At 37.1% G+C, this 25,561-nt stretch overlaps 1 protein-coding gene across 1 annotated transcript in view; it reads right to left on the minus strand.

Moving 5' to 3' along the window:
* COL19A1 (collagen type XIX alpha 1 chain) overlaps nucleotides 1-25,561 on the minus strand; it is a 226,280-nt gene that overhangs the window by 172,223 nt on the left and 28,496 nt on the right. Inside the window, exons 7-12 of the mRNA XM_074819814.1 lie at nucleotides 18,829-18,952; nucleotides 18,167-18,442; nucleotides 16,337-16,417; nucleotides 14,150-14,275; nucleotides 13,612-13,674; nucleotides 3,111-3,164 (exon numbers count right to left, since the gene is read on the minus strand). Coding sequence (XP_074675915.1) covers nucleotides 3,111-3,164; nucleotides 13,612-13,674; nucleotides 14,150-14,275; nucleotides 16,337-16,417; nucleotides 18,167-18,442; nucleotides 18,829-18,952 — 724 coding nt within the window. The remainder of the gene's footprint in view (nucleotides 1-3,110; nucleotides 3,165-13,611; nucleotides 13,675-14,149; nucleotides 14,276-16,336; nucleotides 16,418-18,166; nucleotides 18,443-18,828; nucleotides 18,953-25,561) is intronic.

A 25,561-nucleotide genomic window follows, 5' to 3' on the forward strand; every position in this document is an offset into this window, starting at 1 on the left:
CAGAAAAACATAAAAATAGCCATACCAGTCAATCAAATATAATTTCAAATATAATATCAAATCTCTAACAAAAGATAACATGTATTGAAAGGTTTAAAAGGATAAACAAACAGCAATAGCTCCTGAGAATGCTCTCCCAGCATTGGACAATCTGCACCTCAACTTCCCGAAACGTAGGAGACACCTTTGTCTATAACAGTGTTTAGAGTATTTTTATTCTTTTACTTTGTTCAGTTGCCTTTGAATCTGTGTACATTTTTAGCATTCAGAACATCCCAGAAAAAGAAGCACAAAAATAACAGACGCGCACAAATTTACATAGCTCTTGCTGCATCAACTGAGAGACAGATCATGTTAACACCATTCACAACATGAGGAAAATAAAGTGATTCTACGTCCAGAGAGGAGCTAATAATTCCACATAACACTGTGCCACTCTGCATAGACATGACAACTCTGGCTAGCAGAAGCTGGGTGGCTGGATCTCAGTTTCTTCATCTAGCTGCGCATGTACAAAACATTTTGTTTGCCCATTTTATTTTTGTTTTAAACAGCTTTTGGTTTTGCCAGTTTCAGATTCCACGGTACTTCATTTTTAATTTGCAACAACAGTATGGCTTTTATGTAGTCTGAATTAAAGGAGTTATAATGTTCAGGAAAAGTACAGTGTCTTGATATTAAATATGATCTGACTGTTGAGCCTTACGTAAACTAGCAGGAGCTTTGGGATTTGGCCTGACAGTGAATCTGCAAGGCGCTAAGCAAAAAAAACCCAAACAGTATTAACCATGGAAACTGTAATAACAACTTGTCCTGGAAAGCAATGTAGCCTGGTAATTTTAAAGAAAGATAACATCAGAGAAGGAGCTGCGGAAAGAGCCAAGGGAAAACACAGCTTCATTCTAGATCAATCTCATTCAATCTACAATGTTTTACAATAACTCCTTCCATTAATTCACATCTGGGAGCACAATAAAGTAAAAACTGTCTGGCTGGATCAAATCAAAGGTTTCTCAAGTCAAGTATATGACTACAATTGTGGCAACAACAGATGTCTACAGAAAAGTACCACAGGGCAACCATAAAGACTTCTCCAGTGAGTTTCCCAGGCTTCAGTGTCTTGGAGCTCAAGAACTTTCAGACAAGCAGCACTGCCTGTCTGACATACTCCATGGATTTTTATTCCACTTTCTAATAACTTTTCAGACTGTTTAAATCATGTGGCAGAGTGTTCAAACTGTAATCATGTAATAGGAAAAACGAGCCCCTTCTATCCTTTTGGAACTTGCTTTCAGAAAGGTTTGATGTTCTAGTTCACACACCGAAAAGGCGAGTAAAATAAATAAATCCCTATTAATCTTTTCTGTTCCATTCATGATTGCATAAAGCACAGAACAGGACATATTTCATCTCAGTTGTGCCTTTTTCAAATTGAAGTCCACATTGTCACACCTGAATTGGAAGATGCCCAATGCTCTTGATCACTATCGACACCTCCTCTGAACCTTTTCCAGTAATATTAGATACACTTTGAGATGTGGGAAGCAGAACTGTATACATCATTCAAGATGCAGCAAAATACGGTTTCATTAATAATAGTGACATTAAAATGCTTTTGCTTTGTTCACTATTCTCTTCCTAATAATTCCTAAATTCCATTTTTTTATCTGACTAGTACCTAGCAGTGAATGTATATTTTCACTGATCTGTAATTCCAAGATCACTTTCCTGAACAGTAATAGCTAGTCTGGAGTCCGACATGAAATATGTAACATTCGCTTTGTTTTCCCTCTTCCTCTGCATCACTTTACTATTACCTTCTCTGAGTTTTACATACCACTTTATGATTCAGTCCCTCAATATTGCAAAGTCCTTTGAACTTAGCAGCAGCAGCAAATATCATTATTTTAACTCACTTCTTTGGTAATATTATATATTTACCTTCCATTTTTTAAAAAACCACAATTTGAGACAGAAACGGTAAGTAAAAAGACAGTTTCATAATTCTGTATCTTGTTAATTACAGATTTTAAATCTGACAGTTGAAGTGAAACTCTGCTTCTTTCAGTACTTCAAAATCTGGATAATTACAAAATAAACTAAACCTTCTGACATTACTAAAATGTTGCATACATATGAAAACAGCATGTCAACCAATAAAGTGCAATATTGAAATTCTGAGCCTGTCACTGAAACAGCTGCCTTTAAAAGGCATACTTGTTTATGGCACTAAAAGAACAGACACTTGAAGTACATGATGAAAAGGAACCTAAATTGACAGAATTGAGGGTTGAGAACTTAAATCGTGATGCTAAAGATATCACTGAAAAAAAGAAAAAATCAGTGAAGTGCACTAACACATGTATCTGGAGAGTTTCATTCATTTATGTATTAACTGGCTTCCATGTATATGCAGAAAATCCACTACGATTTCAACTGTTACTATGGAACAGGGAAAAAAAAAAAAAAAAAAAAAAAAATCACAAAAGGCCAAATGAGTAGAAACTCCAGTAACACACTGTTTCCTCAGTGTTATGAGGGCTGTCCTCTATACTGAAGATGCTGGATATTAGACTAGTAGACTTCCTCTAATACAGGTAACCTCTGAACTCGTAATACATGTACATTTGCCTTAATTTGCACACTGACATCCTGAAATTAAGTGAAAATTACCATTTTGAATATGCAGGTAGGCTGACATGGTTTCTTAGCCATGGCTATTCCCAAGTCTTTGCTTAGAGGTCAGTGGTGGTTATCTCAAAGCTCTACCAAGTGGCCTGTCAAGAGCGTAAGAGCTCTTTTCCAGGCTTGCAGACCACAAAGTGCACAGCTGAACAAGTGGCTTCCTTTGGTTCTGCATATCCACCCCTTCTAGAGAAAAAAAACTAAACCAAACAACCGCATTCGCAGTGAATACTGGCATGTGCAGGTAAGAGATGGCAGTAAATATTGGCATGTGCAGGTAAGATGCATGGCAGTCCACATAAGAGGAATTCATTTTTTAACAGAAGCGTTCTATCCTCCCATTTCTGTACATAATTACAGATAAGCCACTGACATAATGATAACTTCCCGTGAGTCAGATTACATATCAATATACAAGAACATACCTTTTCGCCAGGAAGACCAGCAACACCATCCTGTCCTTTTGCACCCATTTCACCCTACAAAACAAATTACTCAGTTAAAAGTTTTAAAGACTTCTGAGGTTAACAACAACCGCTCGGGTCATATCTAATTCAACAGAAAAGCATCTTCTACCCTGTTTTTGCCATGCTTCATAATGTAACCACTGTGGAGGAGGATGCCTTACATGTAACACTAATATCAGACAAAATAAATACATTTTAAAACCCCTATAATGTCAATTAAGACCCTCATCTGAAAATACTTGCACATGCACATTTCCATAAAAAGCAGGTCTGCTGATTTCAATGGAATTCACTGTGACAGCAGAGTAAAGCCAAGTGGGTCTATTTTCACTGGGTTGTGTGTGTTCTACACTGAGAAAGCTCAACATGTAATACAAGTTTGTTTTGTCTGAAAGTCATGTGCCCACAGTATTTTTAAAGGACACCATTTAAATTCAGTTCCTCTCTCCCTCCCTTTTACACCTTCAGAGAAACAAAACCCCAAACCATAAGCAATCTATAAGAAAATTTTAGTTTTAAGAGACAAATGACCGATCGATGAGGTGAGGTATGGAAGATCCCAGCAGCTGTGAACTGGACCATGAGTCTTAAAAATGACTGAAGAAAACATCAAACAAATTTTGCTTAATAATGTCAAGTATAAGGGTTACAAAGTTTAAAGTAAAAATTGGGTGGATGCTAGAGGAATATATCAAAAGCGCTGAAACCATATTATAATCTTCATTTAAAAACAAAACAAAACATTAGGTTTGTCTACTTGTATCAAGAAGAGAATGTTCTCCAGCAAACAGAAAATGCCACAGCCTTTTTTTGGAGTAACCCAATTGTTCATGAAGAAAATATCACTGGTTTGCAAAGAATTAATTATCAATTTGTTCTTTGAGAGAAAGGGTTGCACGAAGAAGCAGAAGAGCCACATTTACACAAGTAATGGGTTCCTAAAATAGGTTGTAAGTCTAGGTTTGGAGCCCAAATCTAAAACTGCAAACCCAAATGCCCCTGCTGAGGAATTAGTCCCCAAGACCTCTAAACTCACAAAGTCCATAACTTTTTAAATAGCAAGATCCTGGAAACTCATAATTCTGATATTCAGCATAAGTAGAATCTTCTCGGTATTAGGCAAAGTTCATCTGTTTAGTCAATAAACCCACTCTGCAGTAACAAGTATCAGTTTCTTACAATCTTCCCAAATAGGAGACACACACAGTGCTGCAGTGATTTCTTCTTCTTCTGTTACATATAGGACCAGAGACGCCTAACTCAACAGTGTGGCAGAAAGGTTTTGTCTAGGCCCCAGAACATACACGTTCCGTGCCATCTGCAGCCTGTGAGTGCACCCAGTCTAAAGCCCCGCCTGCCTCCACTGCTGATGCCTGCCAGCGCCCTGGTGGTCATGGCATATAAAGTTGCTCCAAAGTTCACAAAAGGAACATTAGGAACTGCACAAGTGAAACACATCCCAGCAGCCTGGTGTCTTTCCTGAGAGCAGAGACCAGGTTCATATCTGGATAACTGTTCCTGCATTTTATCGTGAGACTGTCCCCATGTAAAGTGCATAACCATTTCTTAACTTACAACTTAAGTCTCTCCATCAGGTTTAAAGTGATCTTAATTAATGTAGTTATGGTACAATAATATCAGCTAGGTATCTCAGAACTCAGTATCAGAACACAAACTGCTGTAAAGCTTTTTAAAAAAATAAAAACATAAAAAACAAACCAAACCCCCTCTCCCCCCCAAAAAACCCCACCAGAAAAAAATAAATCTGAAAGAGCTTCACAGACAGAATACTGTAGTATCTGTATCTTTTCAGTGTAAATGTAATACCTCTGTTCTGAAATGAAGGTATGAACCTTTCTGAAGTAAGGGAAGGAACAGTAAGATTGGAAAGTAGTAGTACAGAATCACAGAATAGTCTAGGTTGGAAAAGACCTTGAAGATCATCCAGTCCAACCATCGTACATAACAACAGTATTTGCTATACCACAGAGCAGCCATTATAAAACTTTTAATCCCTGGTAAAGGAAGGATTTATAATATATGTTTTTCCTCAGCACTCCCTCTAGGCTGGCACGCAGCAGCTACTGAGTCAGCACACTGCACTCGGAGATGTTTAAGGCTCCTTATGCTCTACCCAGGGAGTCTATGGATTGGATCCAAGGCCCTGGATGGCAATCTCAGTTAAGTTCTCAGAATTCAGTATTTTTGTCTCTAGCCTCAAGAGAAAAAAGAAGGTAAAAACCCCCCACAAACCCACCAAAAAAATCCCCCAAACCCAAAGTGCTACAGGTCAAGTTTCCTCGTTAACTTTTTCTAAAAGCAGAATGATGTGTCCTAATGGCCATCACCATAATTTTGAAGTAAGCTGTCATACCCTAATACTACTGGTGTTACTTCTTGCCTACCATAAAACTTACCTACCTTCCTTGCCCCCCATTTTAATTTCTTAACAGCTATTCACAGAAACCATCATAAAAATAACTGCATGTGCACATCCTGGCTCGAAACTCCTTTGTTTATAACACATGAGCTAAGCAAATCAATCAAAATGAGTGACTGCCAGGCGCAGAGTACTATTCCAGCCATAAGTTTAAACCACTGCTCAGAAACAACAATGTTCTGGAGGAGCATATGAGCTACCTCCTATGTCCTTTTTATTAAAATATTGGAATGGTCCTTAGTTAGCTCTGTCTCAAAAGTAGACCAAAATCCTGTGTGTGTGAATAGCATGAACCCACTGGCACTGTGAGAGAGAAAGAAGCAGGCTTGACCCCTGGTTACCTTATCTAATCACCCACAGAGTGACTCTCTTATCTATGCACACGCTGTTCCCTTATGCCGCTTGACAGTATTTTAATAGACCAGAACCACTTTGTTACATTCAGCAGTGTATTTTTATATACTGTATAGTCTAAAATTACACAGCCTGCTACAGGCTAGGAAGCCTTTAGCGTGTATGACTTACTAGCCAATTAACCAAGGTATGTTTACACTTCTGTTCCACTAACTGCAGACAGACTCCCCACCGCGAAGACAATTATTTTCCACTGCAAATTAGATCATAAAGTTCTGCTTCTTTCTCGTAATTGTGATTTTAATGACTACAGTCTGAAAGATTCTAGTTTTTCATTATTTTATTCAATGAGTTTAAAGATCAGATACTATAGGTTGTACAACCTATAACAGCATTCACACAGGCATCATGACAGAATAGAAAAAAAATAGACCAAATGCATTTTTAAGGTTTTTTTTACTTTTTTTTTTGTTTAATGGCATTTTCCTTTGCTTCTGCAGATCTCAAAGTCCTCCACAAAAATGAAAGACCATTCTTTTCTCTTTCTTACATAGTAGATGTCAAAAGTATAGAAATTGAGATTAACAAACTGTGTTCCTGACCACCAGGCCTACATCTACCCATAAATAAATCTCTTTTATACCTTAACAAGAGTATTCTAACTCCCAACACACACTGCAATTGAGCTTTTTAAGTTTATGTAAATAAATCAGCAAGAACGGGAATAAATAATCACATTTGCTTAGAATACCAAAGCCAACAGAAATATATGCTGCCAGAAAAACTTCATAAGCTGGTGAACACTAGCAGTACAATGCTGGCATTTATAGGTTATGAGGTACACTCAGTGTAACAACATTCAAAGTTAGTACCGTGAGCTTTAAATCTACTGTTAGGATTTTCTACCAAGGGTACCAGTGAATATCCTTTTCAACTGAGCACAAAATACCTATTGAATAAAATATTTAAGCCATAGCACATTTCTCTTGCAAACAATAGGATGGCTACTATATTTTTGACAATGTTTACTTTGGTAAACTCATAAGCAGAGCAGACAGGGTGGAAATTCAGCTGGCTGAAAAAAAAAGAAAAAAATCTTCTGTTAACTTTCTGTAAAGCCAAGCCAAACTAAATTCTTAAAAAGAGATTGCAGACAGCAAACACGTTTCTTTCCAATGATACTAATCAGCATTCTATCTGAAGTGGAAACAATTTTGCACATCTGAGACCACCTGCAGTATTACACTTGTGATCATTTTTTCACATTAATGATTCAGAGAGTTTCAATAGCACTTGACCTTTACCTCTTTATTCAATGCACCTGTTGTAGAAGAAATGATATGCTAGTAGCAGATGCAAAATACAGTACCTTGATTTCTACACCACACATTACTATTGAAAAGGCATGTACAGCAAAGATAGCCTGAAGCCAAATGGGGGGATAGAGAGAATGACAGTGATAATTATTTGTTAATAAATTACACTCCTTTCTCATATAAAACCAAAAACCAGTCTTACAAGAAAGCATTTTATTTAAACACATTATTTTTTCTCTTAAATTGCAAATCTATTTAAAATCTGTTTACATTGTGATATGGAGTGGGTTAACTTGACACATTAATATTTAATCTAGAAAACAAAGCCTACAAGGTATTTTGAGATGAGGAAAATATTCTCAGCAGGGTTCTGCACTAACCAGGTACAAATGATGATTTTAATACTAAGATAAAAGCAAATGCACTTAATAAACAGAAAGAATGACGTTAACGTGGCCTAGAGCACACACTGCTAGAGACTGCATTATAACATTGCTCTTGTCTACAATGGGGACATATTAGTTCAGATAAAACGAGCAATCTATGTCAGTTGTCAAAACACTCCTTAACCAAAATCAGTTTAGGTTTTGTAAGATTTGATTAAGTAAATTAGCTTTTCCGGTTTTCATCTCTGCAGAGTTATGTGTGCCAATAGCATCAGAAACATCCAGGTAAGAAAATGTGTATTATTATCAAGAAAGAAATACCAGCACACTCTGAAGAGAGTTGTTCCCAGCAGACAGTTTACCGGCAGGGTTTCCAAAAGTGATAAAGTGGAAGGTGAAAGAGGTACTGTAGAGAAATCATCCTTTATACTAGATCCATTATCTAATCACTGTCAGAGACAGTCCCTCTAAGAAATTATGTAAGCTAAAATTTAAAACTTAGATGTACAGACAGGTAAACAGTTCTAATGATTATAAAATGGTGCTAGAAGTATTTAGACCTGGGGGAAAAAAAAAAAAGAAAACCTCATTAGGAATGTTTAGTTGATGAATACAATAAATTCAAATTTGGAGAATCTGCCAAGGGTGAGAAAGAAAACTCATCCCAGAGGTGGCATCACTCCAAGGTTTTCCTGGCACTGGGGGAGAAGCAGGGAGTATATAGCCCAGGAATTATCATCCCTGCTACTTCTAGTAGAAGCCCCTAGCTGTGCACCGACCTGGCAGTGCAGGGCCTCAACCTCGCCATGGCCTGAGCTGGGTGTCGCTGTTTTAACCCCTGTGGTAGAGTCAGTGGCTGCTGTCTCCTCTGCTCCAGCCTCAGCTGGGGAGGGGGTGACACCCCCCAACCCTCTGAGCACCTCAGAGTGCTGATGACTCACTGTCACCCTCTCCACTCCCTCCTGAGGAGGACTTAAACTGCCATCCTCAGGACTGAGATGGAATACCGGAATGGTGAATATGGTAACACAGAAAAGAGGTACATATTTAAGACTTTAAAAAAAAAACCAAAAAACACCCACAAATTAAAGGTATTACTAATGATATTTTTTCCTTATTAATTTGATAACTTGGACTATTAGATGGTTAAAATGTTAAGTAGGACTACCAATAAATTCTTAACTTCATAGGCATGGAGCGTTCCCTTCCGCCCATTATAAGATTTTAGTCTACCAAGTACACTGGCAGTTCCTGACACTGTCATTACTGACGGCCAGCTGTATTTTGCCCCAAATTTTTCTTTTTCATGTATTCCAGCTTCTAGGTCCCTGTCTGCAACAAAACATCTATATTCCCTATCTGCAACAAAACATCTGCAATAACCTCTGCAACAAAAATTGGAGCAGAAAGGAACCATTCTCAAGGCTGCATAACACAATAGATATGCCTCAGGTGGAATCCAGTGGATCTGCGTTATAAGAGGAATGACAGAGGAGGAGGAAAGGAAGGCTAGCAAGGAAAATAGGCAGAAAGAGCAGTCACGACACCTCATTTGTTCTCTATGAGTTCTTTTTTCCTTATCATTCTATTACAAATATTTTCCTAGTGCAACAACATATTGCATAAATCTATCTCTAACAATCCTAAAATAGCCTTTTAAATGTCTTTGTCCTTAAGTAAAATTTAAATTAATGAAGCTCACGTGAATAGTAACAAATTTCTCCACGGTGTACATCAACAGGTACTTCAGTGTTTGAAAGCACTCTCCCTCTGGCTTTTTGCTCTCTGCTGTACTTTACATCATTAACCATAGACCTATTAACACAGCTTGGAATGGTTTAATATTATACCAAAATATTTAATTCTCTTTGGATTTCAATTTAAAATTTTTCATAGGCACTAAGTTTGCTTAAGAGAAATAAAAATAAAAAAGATAACATACCATTACTTTTTTTAGCCTCTTTGATAGAGGAAATTAATTTGTGTGTTCAGTATATATGTAATCATTCCAATTTCTGTGATCCATATTCTGAACAATTTTTACATCTTGAGAACAAAACAGGACCTTCACATCGTGATCAAAAGACATTTGCTAACAGCAAATATATTTGTAAGAGTCTGAATAGCTATATATCATGCTGAAGTAGTAGAAATTGCTTTCAAAACAGAAAATGTGGCAAATTTCTCACTGAGCTCAGCAGAAGAGGAAACCTAGCTCTACAGAACCAATCAGAATGTGTTAAATCATAGGAGACTTCCACCTGACTTGTGACCACTTGAAACTTGTGAAATACACTGTGCTCAGAACGAAGCTACCATGACAGTAACATGGCATATCATATCATTCAGGGATAACATAAATTGTACACTTGACTGCTGGTGCCTCAGTTTTCATCCAACAGGAAAAAGCTATCAGGCAGTCCAAAATGTCTGTTTCAAGGGCAGAGATCAGTAAGCAGTAAACAAAGTTGGTCCTGGTGACTTTTTGAGTCTTAATTATTCAGATATTAAAGAACAGGAGGTTGTCCCTTGCTGCAGATCGCTGCAGAAGCTGATCTCCCAGCAAATAAAATCCTACAGAGCAACCATCCCTGGATCCAAGCTTGCACAGGAAACAAAAGGGACGGGGGCTACTGCCCTTGAGGCAGTTTTTGCTACATTAAGTGGAGTATGGCACCAAACCGAACAGTCTGGTCATTCAAAAAGGGAGACAGTCTTCAAACTGAGCAGCTTCTTCACCCCAAAGGACCAAAGTTAATACATCTATTGTTGAGTGAAAAACTGTCCTCATTAATGTCCTCATAAAGCCATAACAGAAGGCCAGGCATACAAACACGAAAGTCATTCACACAAATGGAATAATTTTGATCAGCGATGCTCCTGTACATTCAGATGGACAGCTTGCCAGACATGCGTCAATATTTGCATGAATGCTTGTTCCAGTGACAATACGGCACTTCAGTCATTTGGGCCCACAATACGCTTTGGACTTGGGCTCAAACCCGTTCAGAGGTACTGAGATGAGCCAAGAGTACAGCCAAGTGTGCAGGAATGAAGTGGAAACAGGCTAACAATTAAATTCAAAATGGCTAAAAATGGCTTATCAGGTATCATGCTTTGTATGGTGATAGCTTAGATATACCCGAACAGGCAAAACAGAGTCTGATTTTAGGGAATAACTACGTTAGACTGAAGAGAAGGGCGATTTTGGGGGGCTTGAATATAGCCTAACACCAATTTGTGTAGAGTCTTTCTTGCCAATCCCATAGCAACAAAAAGACATGTAAATCCAGTCATACCATCAATTACTGTGGATGGGAAATTGGAATGAGACAATGTACAATGAAAGGATAAGGAATGTTATGCTGAATAAGAGACAATATAGACAGGTACAGAAATATCCTAGGAAAGAACCTAAAAAATTAACATTAACTTGTTTTCACTTGGATGCTGCCATGGCAAGGACATTTAAATATAGTTAATTGGATGCTAATAATAATATAATTTAGAAACAAAAGAAAACAATAAAATGAGGAGCTGAGCACAAGCAAAGTAGGAAACATAGGCTGAAGAACCATGAGACAACTTAGAGAAATCCCATTTTTTTGTGACTGGCCAGCAAAGTCATCGAAAAGCTGCCTATTTCATGTGTAACATATTCAAAACATCCAACCACCGTCTGTTACTCTTCTTTACATAATCTGGCAATAAATCATGTATCCTGCATGTCTGGAATGGTCTGAGATCTTGCTGCCTCTCCACCTCTAATAATTAATGTAACAATGCCATCATTGAGGGCAAGCATTACTAAAAACTTGCATAAATGCAGATGCGAAGAAAAAATGGTACTAAAGCCTCAGAGAATATGGCATTCAACTCCATCATGGTAGGCACTATTCAAGGCAGTATTCATTTGCTCCCGAAGGTCAACAGTGAGATCATCCTTTTAATCACAGCAGTAACGTGCCCTCCATCATCCCCAAACAAAACTCAAAAAACCCCCACCTTAAAGCTAGGAAGTAGCAAGTACTGGTCAATTATAAGGACGGTCTAAATTAAGCAGCTTTCTAGCTGTTTGCTGTACTACCTCTGACTTTAACTTACTTATTCATTGAATTTTGTGAATTGACATTCACAAATGTCAATTTACTATCATTAGGCTAAGCTGCTGGATGCACATAATCCTGCTCAGGCTCTATACATTCAGTGAAGTATCAGAGCGGCTGGGGATAAACAGATCAAATTTGGATTTATAGGTAGTAGGCCACTACCCCAACACCATCTATTTGTATAAATTTTGAAAGATTTATTTTTCATGAATCTCAAGCTTAAGAATTTTCAGTTTTACATCTAAACCAAAAATTTTGCACTTTGTAATTACCAACTATGTCAGACACAGACTCATGCAATTTGCTATTAGTGATGCATAGAAGCTGAAAGGGTTAACTGACCGTTGGAAGGTTTTTGAATCAATACAATGAGGGTTTCTTTGTAAAACGATCAGGAGAACAGAACCGGGGGTAACCAGGCACCCAACATGCTTTATTTTGAGGTACTATGCTTAGCATGGTAAATATTGCTAATTGGCTGAGACTGAATGGTAAAAAAATTAGACTTCTGAAGTCTCCTTTCTCATCTTAGTAGCAGTAATAGTCTAAATGGATCATGTCAGGGGCAGAAGAGCACTTTCCCAAATAAATGCTAGGAAACCCCTTATGTTGGTAACATAGGCTAACCCTGACAGTTGTCCTATATACTCAGACCTGGGATCAGCAAAAATTCATGATTAAATTTGGAAACTGCCAGCAATCCCTCTAGGTTCAGCTGGGCTACTGAAACTAACATCCTTGAACTTTCTTTTCCACCTAGGAAAAAGACAAAACTACTATCAAAAGTGAAATATATATTGGAGGGGAGGAGATGGGGGGAAAGACATTATCAAGGAATTTATTTAATTTCAACTGACTGTGTGGATAAGCCCTCTCAGAATTGGACCTATTTCAGCCAGGTACTGCAGTCCTAGGAACAGTGCTGGCTGTCTTCACAAACTATTTCAGATCATGTATTAAACAGTGTGCTGTGAGGTAGGATGATGGGTTAGAACACCTCCAGCCTAACCTCTGGATTGGGACATTCGACATTCCAGGTATCTTCCTCTCATACTGCATTCCCTGAACTCAGAATTCCTATCTACTGTTGTTCTGGTCGATTTGCAATAGTTTATTCAAGTTGTCCCCTCTATCAGAACAAGAAAAACACATTTCCGGGCATGTCCTAATCCAGCATTCTCCAATCAAATTTAGGGAACAGAGTGTGAAGGGAAAACATACATTATCCTGACCTTTATTATTAGGAAACCCCCAAGCTAAGTAACACAGGAATGTCATGATAAGTCTTACAGAATAAAAATACAGAATAGGTCCGAGGAAAGGCGCACCAACTCGACTGTCCTAGGGGCTTGTCAATGTCAGGTCCCTCTCTCTTCACAGTTAAGAAAGTTTCAGGTAAGAATGATGTCAAAGAATATACAGTGCTGAGGTCATATGAGTGAATTCATACCCCACTACTGATGACTGCAAGGATGAACCCACCGCACAGGATTCTGTCCATCAGTGCTGACGTACACACATGATATGGGAAAATCCTTGTCACAGACTACATACATGACCTCTTTATTTTGGATAAGGGTAACAGGCAATAGGACTTGATGACAGGGTTGGGTAGGCATGTGATTTCCAGCCAGGCAAACCCTGTTCCATGGAGTTGATGAGGGGACCCCAAAGTGCAACAGCTGAGGGCTGCCTGGCAGGAAGCCTGCATACAGAAACAGAGACTGACTGACAAAGGATTTAACCTGTTACAAGGAGATTCCTTTAAGGAATAACAAAGCCCATAAAGTTTTTACTTAAGAAAGATAAGCCAAAGATAAAGATTTGAAAGAGAAGATTCAACTGATATTTTACCTTTTCACCTTTATCGCCTTTCTGGCCTGGCAAACCAGCTACACCTGGCAATCCTGCTTCTCCCTGGTTTTAAAAGAAATCAAAAATCAACAAAGAAGCAGATCCAAAGTATGTATTTTGTTTGGTTTCCTTGTCTTTATCACAGAAGTCTAACAAAGCAAATGACTCAGAATAAATATAGTGCCACACCCAGGAGAAGCATTTAAATAAAATGGTTATGTAGAAAATAATTTATTCTCAAGTAAAAACATTTACACTACATATAATGCCTAAATATAATTTTCATTTTTACCATGAATCTTTTTTTACGGTGTGTAATCGAATAACTAAACCTTATAGACCCCTGCAACTCTAAATTAACTAAGTCTAACACGTACTGTTTCTTAAGTGGGAAATACAATGTAAGTACATTACAACACTACAAACCAGTAAGACATTCTTCATAACTACAAAAAATACCAAAGACTTTTTTGTTTTTTTGATACCTAGGAGGATTAAACAGCATGATGCATTAAAAAGCAATAGGAAAACCTCATACTTTATTTGGAAAGCAGTGGCATCTCTCTCCAGATTCTTGTTGCATTCCTGGAAGTGTGTATATTTTACTGACATGAACAGTCACTGGTGATGAAGTCGTAGCAAGCAACCTCTCCTCACGTGGGCACTAAAATAAAAAGATTTTCTGACTTTTGGACCACTTTGGTTAATAGATAAACATAATCCAAACACTATTTTTAAGTTACTTTCTGTTTTAATACTCCTATACACACCATACTGCAGAGAAGCCACAATTGCCAAACAGAGGAAAAAGCTGTAGTAAAATGAAGTCTAGACATTGTGATCCTTCTGTACTAAAATCAGTGCCAGTTAAAACTGATCTGGCCCACTTCTTTCTTCCAAAAGAGCCCAGACAGAGGAATAAAGTCTCCTGTAATTAGAAGTAGTAAAGCAGAAAATGCCCATGGGAAAAAAAGAGTACTTCTCCGTCTCATACTGATATGCAAAATGTCAGAGTGCGTGTGAGAGGAAAATTCTGTCATTCTTTTGTAATAAAAGACTTTGGGCATGCACAGTTTGGAAACAAACAAAAAGCACTGAAGCCAATATTCACCTGTCTGTAACTCATGAGAGCCGAGCCAACCTGAAGATATACCACAGGACAAGTCAAAAGAACCTGACAAATTTCAGAAGCTCTCATCAAGATGTAATGAGGTCTCCTGCGAGCTTTCTGTCAAAGAAATTCCCACAGGATTTACAACTTAGTGTAGAAATTTGTATCCAAAGATAAATCCATTCCCTTAAATTGCTGAAAAAGTAACCCTTACAATTGGTAAGGAAGTAATGAAAAAATAAATCAGAAAATGTAATGCTGGTTTCAATATGAAAGTCATTAACAAGTAGCCCACCATTTTTTACATCTCCAACATGACAGAAATGAAACCGATGGTGCTTTTAGCTATATAGCTGAATGAATGTTTCAGATGCAATTAACAGAGCCTATCCTTGAACTTTTTGTGTTCATATATAATTAGGGTTTGTTTTGGTTTTGCTTTTTTGCTACTGTGTCACAACTGTTAAATTAATTGTATTTCCGTGCACAAAGTGGAAGCTACAAAAAAAAAAATCCATTCGTTTCACTTACCCATGAGCTTATACATTCAAGAGAAAGTCTGCACTATTATCAGGAATATATTTTGAAATATATTTGAACAATAAATAATTATTTAAAATTGAAATTTCCCTTGATAAATTAGATCCAGCCTCTTTCATGCTTCTGAGCTTCAGATGTCAGTTCCCACAAAGTTTTCTGTTCCTCTGTTCTTGAGCAGCTTTATCCCTCCATTCTAGCTAACCTTTTCTCCCATGTCTTTGCACATGGAATCAACTAATCCTTTTGCACTCTCTGAGTCTTTTTCGCTGACTGCAGGCTGGGTGGTGATGGTACTGCCCACTATCTCAGAGGACCCTGCTCTTACAGACTATTTATAACGAGCAGACCAATATTTTAACATATTTTCTGAGGTTTTTTTTTTTCTTTATTTCTTTTTTCTCCAAATAGGCTTGATTCAGCAAAATAATCACACCTGCAACTTGAAGTATTTCTATAGTTCTACTATCTTCCAGTTTACACTGATTCTGTCTATCAAAACAAAAGGGAAAAGTGTACCCTCTAAACTATATCAATGTTTTCCCTTATGTTAAACAATATATACATCTCAGCATGTGCATTATAAAGAAGAAAGTATTCACCTATTATGAACCACACATTCCTCCACGTTAGTGTATTGAAATAAGGGAAAACCCTCAACACCTTCCTATTTTTCTTTCCTTCCACTGTCACTCTTTCACAGGCTTTGTTTATCATCTGTAATGCTTCACTGGATGCAACTGTTATTGAAATGGCCTCTGTTATTTGAAGCCATCCTCAGGTCATCGCAGTGACTTGTTTACTACTCTCTGAGATTTCCTCAGTTACTAATTAGATATTAAGCAATGTTAAGAAATGCATTTAAAAAGAACTAGCAACACCTAGTGACTTTGACTGAAGTTCCACTATGCCATTTAGTTAGGCAGCAAGAAACAATGTACCATGACTCCAGATAGAGGATTCATTTTTAGGACGTAATTAATCTAACACTTCTATTGAAATTTCTTTACAACTCTAGTAAGAAACAGCGAAGCAATTTCTTTGGTATTAACATTCGCATTTTAAAAAATAACTTACGAGGTCTGCAGATATTTCACAACATGTATCCTCTGTTGCAAGTTTTGGATTACAATAAACTGTTATGCGGTGAAGTTCAATCTATTAAGAAATACAAAAGAGATTAATATGACATGTAAAAATCTGTTACAGCATGCATTTTCTTATCTTGGCATAATGAACTTTCTCTGTGAAACACTGCGTATTTCTGAAATGCTGAAAAGAGACAAAACCAAAACAATTACACAACTCCTCACTTAAGGAACAAATTATGCAGTCTATTACTTTGATGTAAATTACATTTTAGATTTATCTTTATGAAAATTGCACCCCTCTGTACTGCCCTTGCTATATTACATAAACATTTTAGCGCTCTAGACATCTTCTGCAAACCTTCTTTTCAGGAATATAATTCTCTCTGGGAATGAACTAGAGTAAAGGTTTGATAAGCTCTCTCTCATATACATCTTCTATCACTTTGGACAGAGCTTTGCCTGGACTTTCACTGAATCACCTGAAGAGTAAAAAAAAAAATCACAAATTCTGTACATAAAGCTTCCGTTTTGGAGATTTTGGGTGGATTGGTGAGATGAACAGCATCTAATTTTAACTATCTAATCTTGCCCTTGTATGTCTCTTTCTGCATCTGTTTTGTATCTTCTTATTCTCTCCCTTGCACTTGTATTGAGAAAGTGACTGTTGGTACAGGATTCACTCCGCTGCCTTTGTCAGCTTTATGCCCATAATTTCTTCCTGAAAATGTCGAAATCACAATTAACAACTTCCACTCAGAATTATCCAGCCCGTGCCATGCAACCAACACAAGATAAAAAGAATCTGCTCCTTCTCCTGTGTGCTACTTGGAAATGAGGAGATGGTACATACATTTCAAATAAAGTTGAACTCAGTCTTAGAAAATAAAATGAAGCATGAGCTTGGCCCCATGAAATAAGAGCTCTGAGTCCATGCCAAACTGTTTAGTGCCTCACAGGACTGATTCCTCCCACAATGCTAGTTTGCAGTTACAACGTGCTATTTTCATCTGGAACTGTACAGTGTACATAATATAGGTGAAACTTTCAGATGGTCACTATAAACTCCAAGCCAGATGCTTTAAACCTGGTAACTGGATGTCAGCATACTTAAAACAAACTGACATTTCCTGGAGCTTTCAAATTACTTGCTGTGAGCTCTGTGCATGAGGAAACAGAGAAGAGCATCTCTGGGACTGAACACAGCCCAGAATATTATGGAGTTGCCTCGGGTAATTCTTGGACCAAAGGCTGCAGGAAACACACTTCCAACCATTTCCTAATCCCTCCCATTTGGAGAAGGGAGGGACAACTATGAACAATGTGCCCCTATTTCTGCATAGCTGAATCACCCTGGAATGTGATACAATCTTGATACAGAGGTAATTCTTAATTTTTTTGTGTCTCCCCTTTATCAAAGGGAGAAACTGTAACAGATGACTGATAGAATCTTATAAATAATTCTTGTAAAAAGTGAAAGAAAAAAATTACCACTGGAAGTCATCTCTAAATGTAGTAATAATATGTCTATGGTAACTATGTTGCTCTTACTCCAAAGTGAATACAGAAAAACAGACTCCTGAAACCAGGACCGAGTTTCTGCAGTTACTTTGGTAACAGAAGGTTTGTCTTAGCAGATGTTAACAGCACTGAATACTGTTTAGAGAAAAAGACTTAAGGACTTCAAATTATGAATACACACTCAAAATTAATAATCAGTTTTGAACCTTTTATCTGCATAATTCTTTACAAAGGTGTTAGTAAAAGTGTGGCTAAAACATGATTTTAAGTTATCTGGTTTTCCTTTCATACTACTCACATCTACAGGCTTATCATCTGCAGCACGAGAAGCAATCAGTGTCCTTCCCTGCAAGTCAATGGTGAATTTTTCATCAGTCTGTTTTCTCTCAATTAAATTACAATCCAAATAGAGGGAAATGATCCCCAACTGCACGCTAATACCAAGCTTATGCCACTGCCGATCAAACAATGGATAAATTTCTCGACTCTTAAAAGTGTAGTGCAGTATATTTCCCTGAGCAGATTTGGTCATATACTCCACAACCTTTTTTGTACCATCCAGAAGGACAGAGATCTGAAAGCAAAATAAAATAAAAGCGGTCATTTAAAATTTACAAGTATAAGAATTAAACACATATATAAACCATATACAATAAAAATACTTCAACTACATAGATGGGGCAAGAATTATATAATGAAGCACTCTTCTGTGTAACTTTGTAAATACATATCAGCTATAAATCATAACATGCCTTCTTATCCTAGTCTACAGTCTTAATACATTTTGTTAAATTTCTGTCATTCCCATAATAAATCAACAATTATTTCAGAGTAGACTGTCTGTTCCATATAAACTGTAGCTACATTCAGTGGCAAAAAATCCACTAAGTTGTATTTGCCATATTATATGGGAAAAAAAAGAAACTTAATGAAAAAAAATAAATTAAAGATGATTCTAACCTCAGGTGTGTCATACTGATTTAAAACTTGCCATATATACCAACGCTCTTTCTTGGTATTTCGCCGTACACGGAACGTAGCTACTAGAGAGTATTCTTCAGGAAGCCCATTTGGAAATACTTGCCTACAACAGGAGGGAAGAAAAAAAGATTTCTTGTTATTCTTATCCACACAAACACTGCTTAAAAGGAATGAACAGAAATAATACCTGTCAAAAAAAAGGAGCCAAACACTCACTCACACTCATACAAATTCACAGGCTTCAGTGTTCAGAAGTGCCTCTTCTCAAAAGTACAGTTCAGTCTATTTATGAGAATGGCTGAAGATTTCATTAATGAATTTTTTGTTCTAACTTTTTAAAAATTTGTTATTATTATAAATATGAATATTATAAATAGGAGTCTGAAGGAACTGCTGTGAAGTGAATGCCACACACAAATATATTTTAAAGTACTACTTTTCCTAATTTACTGCTTGGGATACTGGAACAAGTTTCCCAGAGGATTTCTGAAATAATCCCCATCCTTGGAGACTTTCAAAACACAGCTGGATGGGGCTCATCATAACCTGATCTAACTTTCAAGTTGGTTCTGCTTTGAGCAGGGGATTTGATCCAGTGACCTCCATGGGCAACAGCTCAGACATCTTGAGCATCAGAACAGCTGGACTTTAGCAGGCTTGAATGAAAATAAGGAATGCATTTCTGAATAACTGACTTGCTGCTGTTTGATTTTGTTATTCCTTTCTTACCTATGTCGACGTCTCTGAAAAAAAGTCTGACTTGCTACCTATATCACAGAATACAGTACAATACCACTTCTACAAACAAAGTTTGTATTTCAGAAAAAATGAAATTAGTCTGTAACTCAACTCCACAGACTTTGGTAATCATTAAATACATACTAATTCTGTACTAAACAAATTAGGATGTGCAATCAGCTTTCTTCTTTTGAAGCTTCTGCATTTCAAATTATTTCTTTTCTAAGACAGAGGTAAGACATGTGAAAACCACAGATGCACACTACTCAAGACACAAATAACTAAAGTGTTAACATTGCTGTTTGCTGAAAACTGTCAGGATTGCCCAACTAGCCACATGGCAATTCCCTGGATCAGAACAGAGGAAACTTTAGGGCCCCACGTAGCAGAAAAATTTCCTCTGTTTTTCTTCCCACAATCATGTGAAGTAAATAGTTTAGTTCTAAAAAACTACAAATGGGATTATAATTACACAGTAATGTGCTATAAAGGCTTTATTAAAAAAATTAAAACCAAACCAAAACAAATGGAAAAAAAACAGAAGAGGAAAGCATCGGCTGACGAGACAATAACCCCCCAACTCTCCTGGAAATGAGTGCACTTCAGTTAACTTAGGATCTCAGTAAAAATGCCTTCTGTGTAAGATGGCTTCTCTAAATCCTGTCAAAGAGTTTCTTTATGGACTAACACCTATTTAAGTCCCTGATGTGGGAATCACACTTCTTTGGCTTATTTCCCACAGCTGATTCCTGTTTTATCCCAGGACCAAATTGGCTGCTCTCCCACATTGTTAGTGGACCCATATGCTCTGTTGTACAGCTATAGATGTTTCAATGTCAAAAGGCAAGGAAAAAGTGGACAGGCTTCGTAGCACTCAGATTTCATACTACTCTGTATTTTAATTATAGCATAAAGCGTATGTTTGATTCCTAAAGAAAATACCTTAATTGGGCATCAGTAATACATGAGTGCATCTCTGCACACCAGTAAACTATGTGGACTTGGGATCAGCCCTATGGTTTACAGCACCCCAGGCAAGCTAAGGAGATGGCATCTCAGGTTTACAGCTGTAAACTAGACAGGATATCTGGCTGTGGGAGCATATCATTAGCTCTCCAATTAACTTTCCCAGCTAAGCTCCATATTGGGAAACACAGGGGTGTTTACATTAATGGGCAAAGGACAGACAACTGTGGAAGCGAAATGATCAGAAGTCTTCATCAAATGAAAGGAAGGGAAACTGTGATTGGTATGATAAGTCTGCAAAACTAACGGAAGTAGTTTCTGGACATAGTAGGTGTTCTAGTAAATATGGAGCACTTTTTTTTTTTTTTTTTCCACCATGGTTGTTTTTTACTGTAAGCCTCCCTGACACTTTAAGAGCTATCTAAATGAATGACAGTGTGAGGCTTCTAAAATGTTAAGTGTTTCTTTCAGAATTTTCTCAAAAAAAATTTGGTTGTGTGTGAGTGCACATGATATACAATTACTTTCCTTAACTGTTTATCAAACCATTTGGGAAACAGGACAAAAGTTAAGGTATGGGCCAGCATTATGAAAAAGAGTGAAAAGAATGGGAGCTCACTCTAGCTCCTCTTATCTTTAAACTGACAGAGAAAACTATATTGGGAGAAACGAGAAAAGCAGACAAGGTCAAATTAATTCCTAAGGGCATTACATGAATTTCCATGAAGTCAACTAAAGAGCTAAGATTCAAGCAGAATTGGATCAAGTATATATTCAGTTAGATTGACAAAGTAATTTAGGTAGGAAGGTACCTCTGAAGGCCAATGGATCTTACCCCCTACTCGAAGCAGGGCCAACCTGAAAAGTGTCTCAGGTTACTATGAGTCCTGCTCAGCTAAGTTTTGAAAGTCTTCAGTAACAGGAATTTTTCTACAACCCTCTGGGAAACTTGTTTCAGTGTCTAGCCAGCAAACAGCACAAATCTGGTATACAGCTACTGTATACCAAAGACATAACAGAAGCAATATCTTTTTTTCTGAGAAGAGTTCCCATTGTGTAACAATATGAACATTCCTTGGTGACCGAAAAGTCATTAAAAGATGCTTTGAAGTATACACTTAACACTCAACCCTTCCAGTCAGATGGTGAATGCTAAAAAGAAAAAAATGAAGGGATAAAATGCTCAGAAAACTAGCATAATATCTACCACTATACACAATTTCCCCTATGCTCTTGCTCCCTGAATAGCCTCAGGTGAACATAATAGAATAAAAAGTATTCATCTAGCGTTGAAGTGACTCAGGTACAGACGATCAGTAAGATACTATAGCAAAATTTAAGTATTACTACCATGGTATATTCTATTCTGTAAAGACCAGTTAAAAACTCCTCAGCAACAGGCAAAGTATGTATGTGTTTTAAACAATAAATATATAATGACATTTGATGGGGGGAAAAAAAAAGCTGGAACAGAAATGTGAACATAAAATCTCATATCAGAATATGAGAAAAGCCAAATAAAATTTTGCAGAATACTGAATTTTAAATGCTGTCCAAGCTTACTATGTGCGATTTAAGCACAGTCAATGGCTTAGACACCTCTGGGAACACAGGCAGCATTCAGGCATCTCTCCATACATCTTTGAGTCACAATGAAACTCGGGTGTGAGTTACATGTCTGGCTGCTTAAGTGATGGTGCTTCTGAGCTTCCCTGGAACTTATACCCAGATGCCAGGGAAAATATGTTGTCCAAAATGATTCATTTTAGGTGCCACCAGGGGTTAGGTGGTGCTTGAGAGTAGGCAATTTGAATCATTCTCTGAAACTCAGGCGCCCAAAGTCTGACTAAATTATACTTTAGGTGGAATTTAGAGTTTGATTGTCTCCCTCTATCCACATCGTGAGTAGTATATAATAAAAAATGAAAGTTGATGAATGGAGCACTATGTTCTCAAAGTGAAGCACACCCTTGGTGGAAACTGCTGAAAACAATAGCAGGAATTGAAGCACATGAACTGAATACACAAGCTTGAATTTACACCACCCTAGTCTGCTGGATTGAGGTATACGGTAAATTACAGAGATTCCAGCTGGCAGATTGAGGAGACCAAAGATAACAAGAAGGAAAATCCCTAACAATATAAGGTTTTAGATCGTATATATATACATTACAAATCCAGACATTCAGGTATCTCTTAATGTTCCACATGTTGAAGCATCAGGCAGATGCATCCAGAATGTTAATAAATACACACTGACATTCCTGCAAAAACCATGAGCCATTCTATCAAAGCATATGTATACTCAAAGTTGCAAAGGCTTTTGTTGCATTCTCCTCTTTTTTACTGGATTAAATGTAGCCAAAATTCTTCCTAAAAACAGGTTCTGTGGCCCAAGCACAGCACAGATTGTGCATTATGAGGTTACTAGAACAGCAGTTACTGGAATTTTGCATGAACTTTACAACTGTATTTATGCACACCTTCCACAGTTTGTAATGATCAAGTATAGACTGATTTTTGGCAAAATATTTGCTTATTCATTTCCTCAAAAGTCCTGAAAAATTCTGAAATTAAGATATCAGCTGGTTCTCCTACTGCTACCATGCTAAAAGAGGTAATTATGAATGAATTAACTGTGTATTCACTGTGCTATAAACAGTTTTAGTTCTATCTTTGTAAAGCAGTATTGAGTTACCCATATCAAATTTAGTAAGGCAATCCTTTATTTACCTTTTGTTTTTATTTTTAAAAAAAGAACTAATGGAAAAGCAGCATCTATTTTTAAATCTTATGAACTCTAATTGTTCCATATCAAATGAGAATACACTACAGTATATGATAAACTTCCGTATTTACAAGTATCAATGAAGCCTCCAGCTTGCTGAATATCTTCCAAGAAGAGAAAGATGAGCCAACTTACATTTCCTGAGAGTGAAGTGAGAGATGTTTAGAGTTTATGGCAAGACATACCTTTTCCAGCTGACATATACCATTACCTGGTATATGTCACTTGTAACATGACAATGTTACAATAATTTGGTGACCAGAGCTCAAGGAGTTAGTTTAAACAATTTTCCTATGGTGGATAATGATTTATTTAGTACTACGTTGATGGGGACACTGAAATCTTAACCTTTTCGTGTTTACTAAGGGATTTAAACCGAGATTCATTATGAATAAAAAAGTAAAGCTCAGGTGACCAAATACAAAAAATCTCCACATTATTCTCAATATTTCTACATCAAAATATTGTATTTTTGATTCTCAGTTTTTGCCTAACTTGGCGGGTACAATGGGAGAAGGGGAAATATCTAACAAACAATCTACCAATCTCTGTCTATAAAGGGTATTTTAAATTCTTTTCAAATAAAAGAACAGCTGTTTGTTACTCAGAATAAGAAATAATTTCCTTCCCATCCATCTTCCTCAAATCACATTAAGATGCACTATACAGTTTCATGTTACAGTAGGCCTCAAGTTGTTTTCATATGACACATTATATGATGCAACTCAAGGGAAACTATTCAGACAGCTTAAGAGTTATTAATTACCTAGGGAGAGCTCAACCCACTCAGAAAATGTGCCACTGAAAGCAAAGCTGCAAATTATTTTAACACTGAGAAAACGGATTTACCTAATATTTCATATACTTCAGTGTGCCTCTGCTTTCATTTACTGAATAAGTATAGATTAGCTGTCACTTCTAATATACAGGTGGTTTAGAATTTTTTTTAAAAATAAAAGTCAATGTTATTGTTATCAAAATTTTAAAGGACATTTAAAAAGAGATTGGTTTGAAAGAGAAATAGAAATACCAAAACTGTTACACCTTCACAGAGTACTTTTCCCCTAGAGTTTCCACCAGTACTCTTATTATTTACAGGAATTATTGGTGAACTCCTGGCCTTAATGAAGTCAAAGGCCAGTCTGCCATCTATTTTAAAGAGGTCAGGCTAACAAAACTGTCTACTTTCTAAGTTTGGCCAATTTCTGTGCATTTTAACTTTTCTGGGAAAAAAAAAAAAAATCAGCAGCAATAAGAACACCAGACTTAAAAGTAGTAACATATAATAAAGGACACTGAAAATGCAACAGTGTTTCTTCTCATTTTCTTAAACAGAATTCTGCTGCCTGATAAAGTTTTGAGAAAATTCAGGTCAATGTTTAGGCTTTTGGAGTCTTTTCTTGTGTAAGGCAACTTTCAGCACTTCTGATACAGTTATACACTTCCCTTGCTCAACTAGGATATTTGTTTTATGAACCAAATAGGTCTCAGGTTAATCAGTGAACTTTCCTTGTACCTGAAAAATAAAAATAACCCTAACAAAGACCATAGGCTACCAAAAGCAAGAATGTGTTATTTGAGCACACAGTCATTTTTTTTCTCTCCTTTTAATAATGAATATATTTTAAACTGTAAAAAGATGACAAAACAGGTTCAGAAACCAGCAAGAGTACCACATTATAAAATGCTATATTCAAACAGCATGTTTCCCCTTCCAAACTATCACACCTTACCCTGAATGTTGCACAGTAAATCAAGCTGCCCTAATCAGTAGTAAGCATCTTTCCACACAGAGGCACATGGGGTGGCAAAGAATGACAGCCATACCACCATGTGAAGGAACATGTGTCAGGGAAGAGGAGAAAGCCAGAGCATGACCACCTCAGCAAGCTAAAACTTTACTCAAAGTGATCTCATACTCCAAAGGATCCTCCTGCACTTGCACTGGTATAGACTCAAGAAAACACAATGCAAGAGTGACCCCAGACAATGGATATACTACTAAGCTGCCTTTTTATGTACTAAGCAAGTAAAGGAAACATATAGGGTACTAGAAAGGTTTGGGTGGCTTTTACAGTATACAGGCATTGAGATGTTCCTTCAGACACTATTGAGCTCAACATCTAATGCATGGTCACCTGTGATTCAGAAAGACTGAAGTCAGTCTATATGATACACTCAGGTCTTACACTAAATACAGGTCTTGCAGTCAGAATGTTT

This window comes from Strix aluco, chromosome 3 (assembly GCF_031877795.1).
Source record: "Strix aluco isolate bStrAlu1 chromosome 3, bStrAlu1.hap1, whole genome shotgun sequence".
NCBI classification, from domain to species: Eukaryota; Metazoa; Chordata; class Aves; order Strigiformes; family Strigidae; genus Strix; species Strix aluco.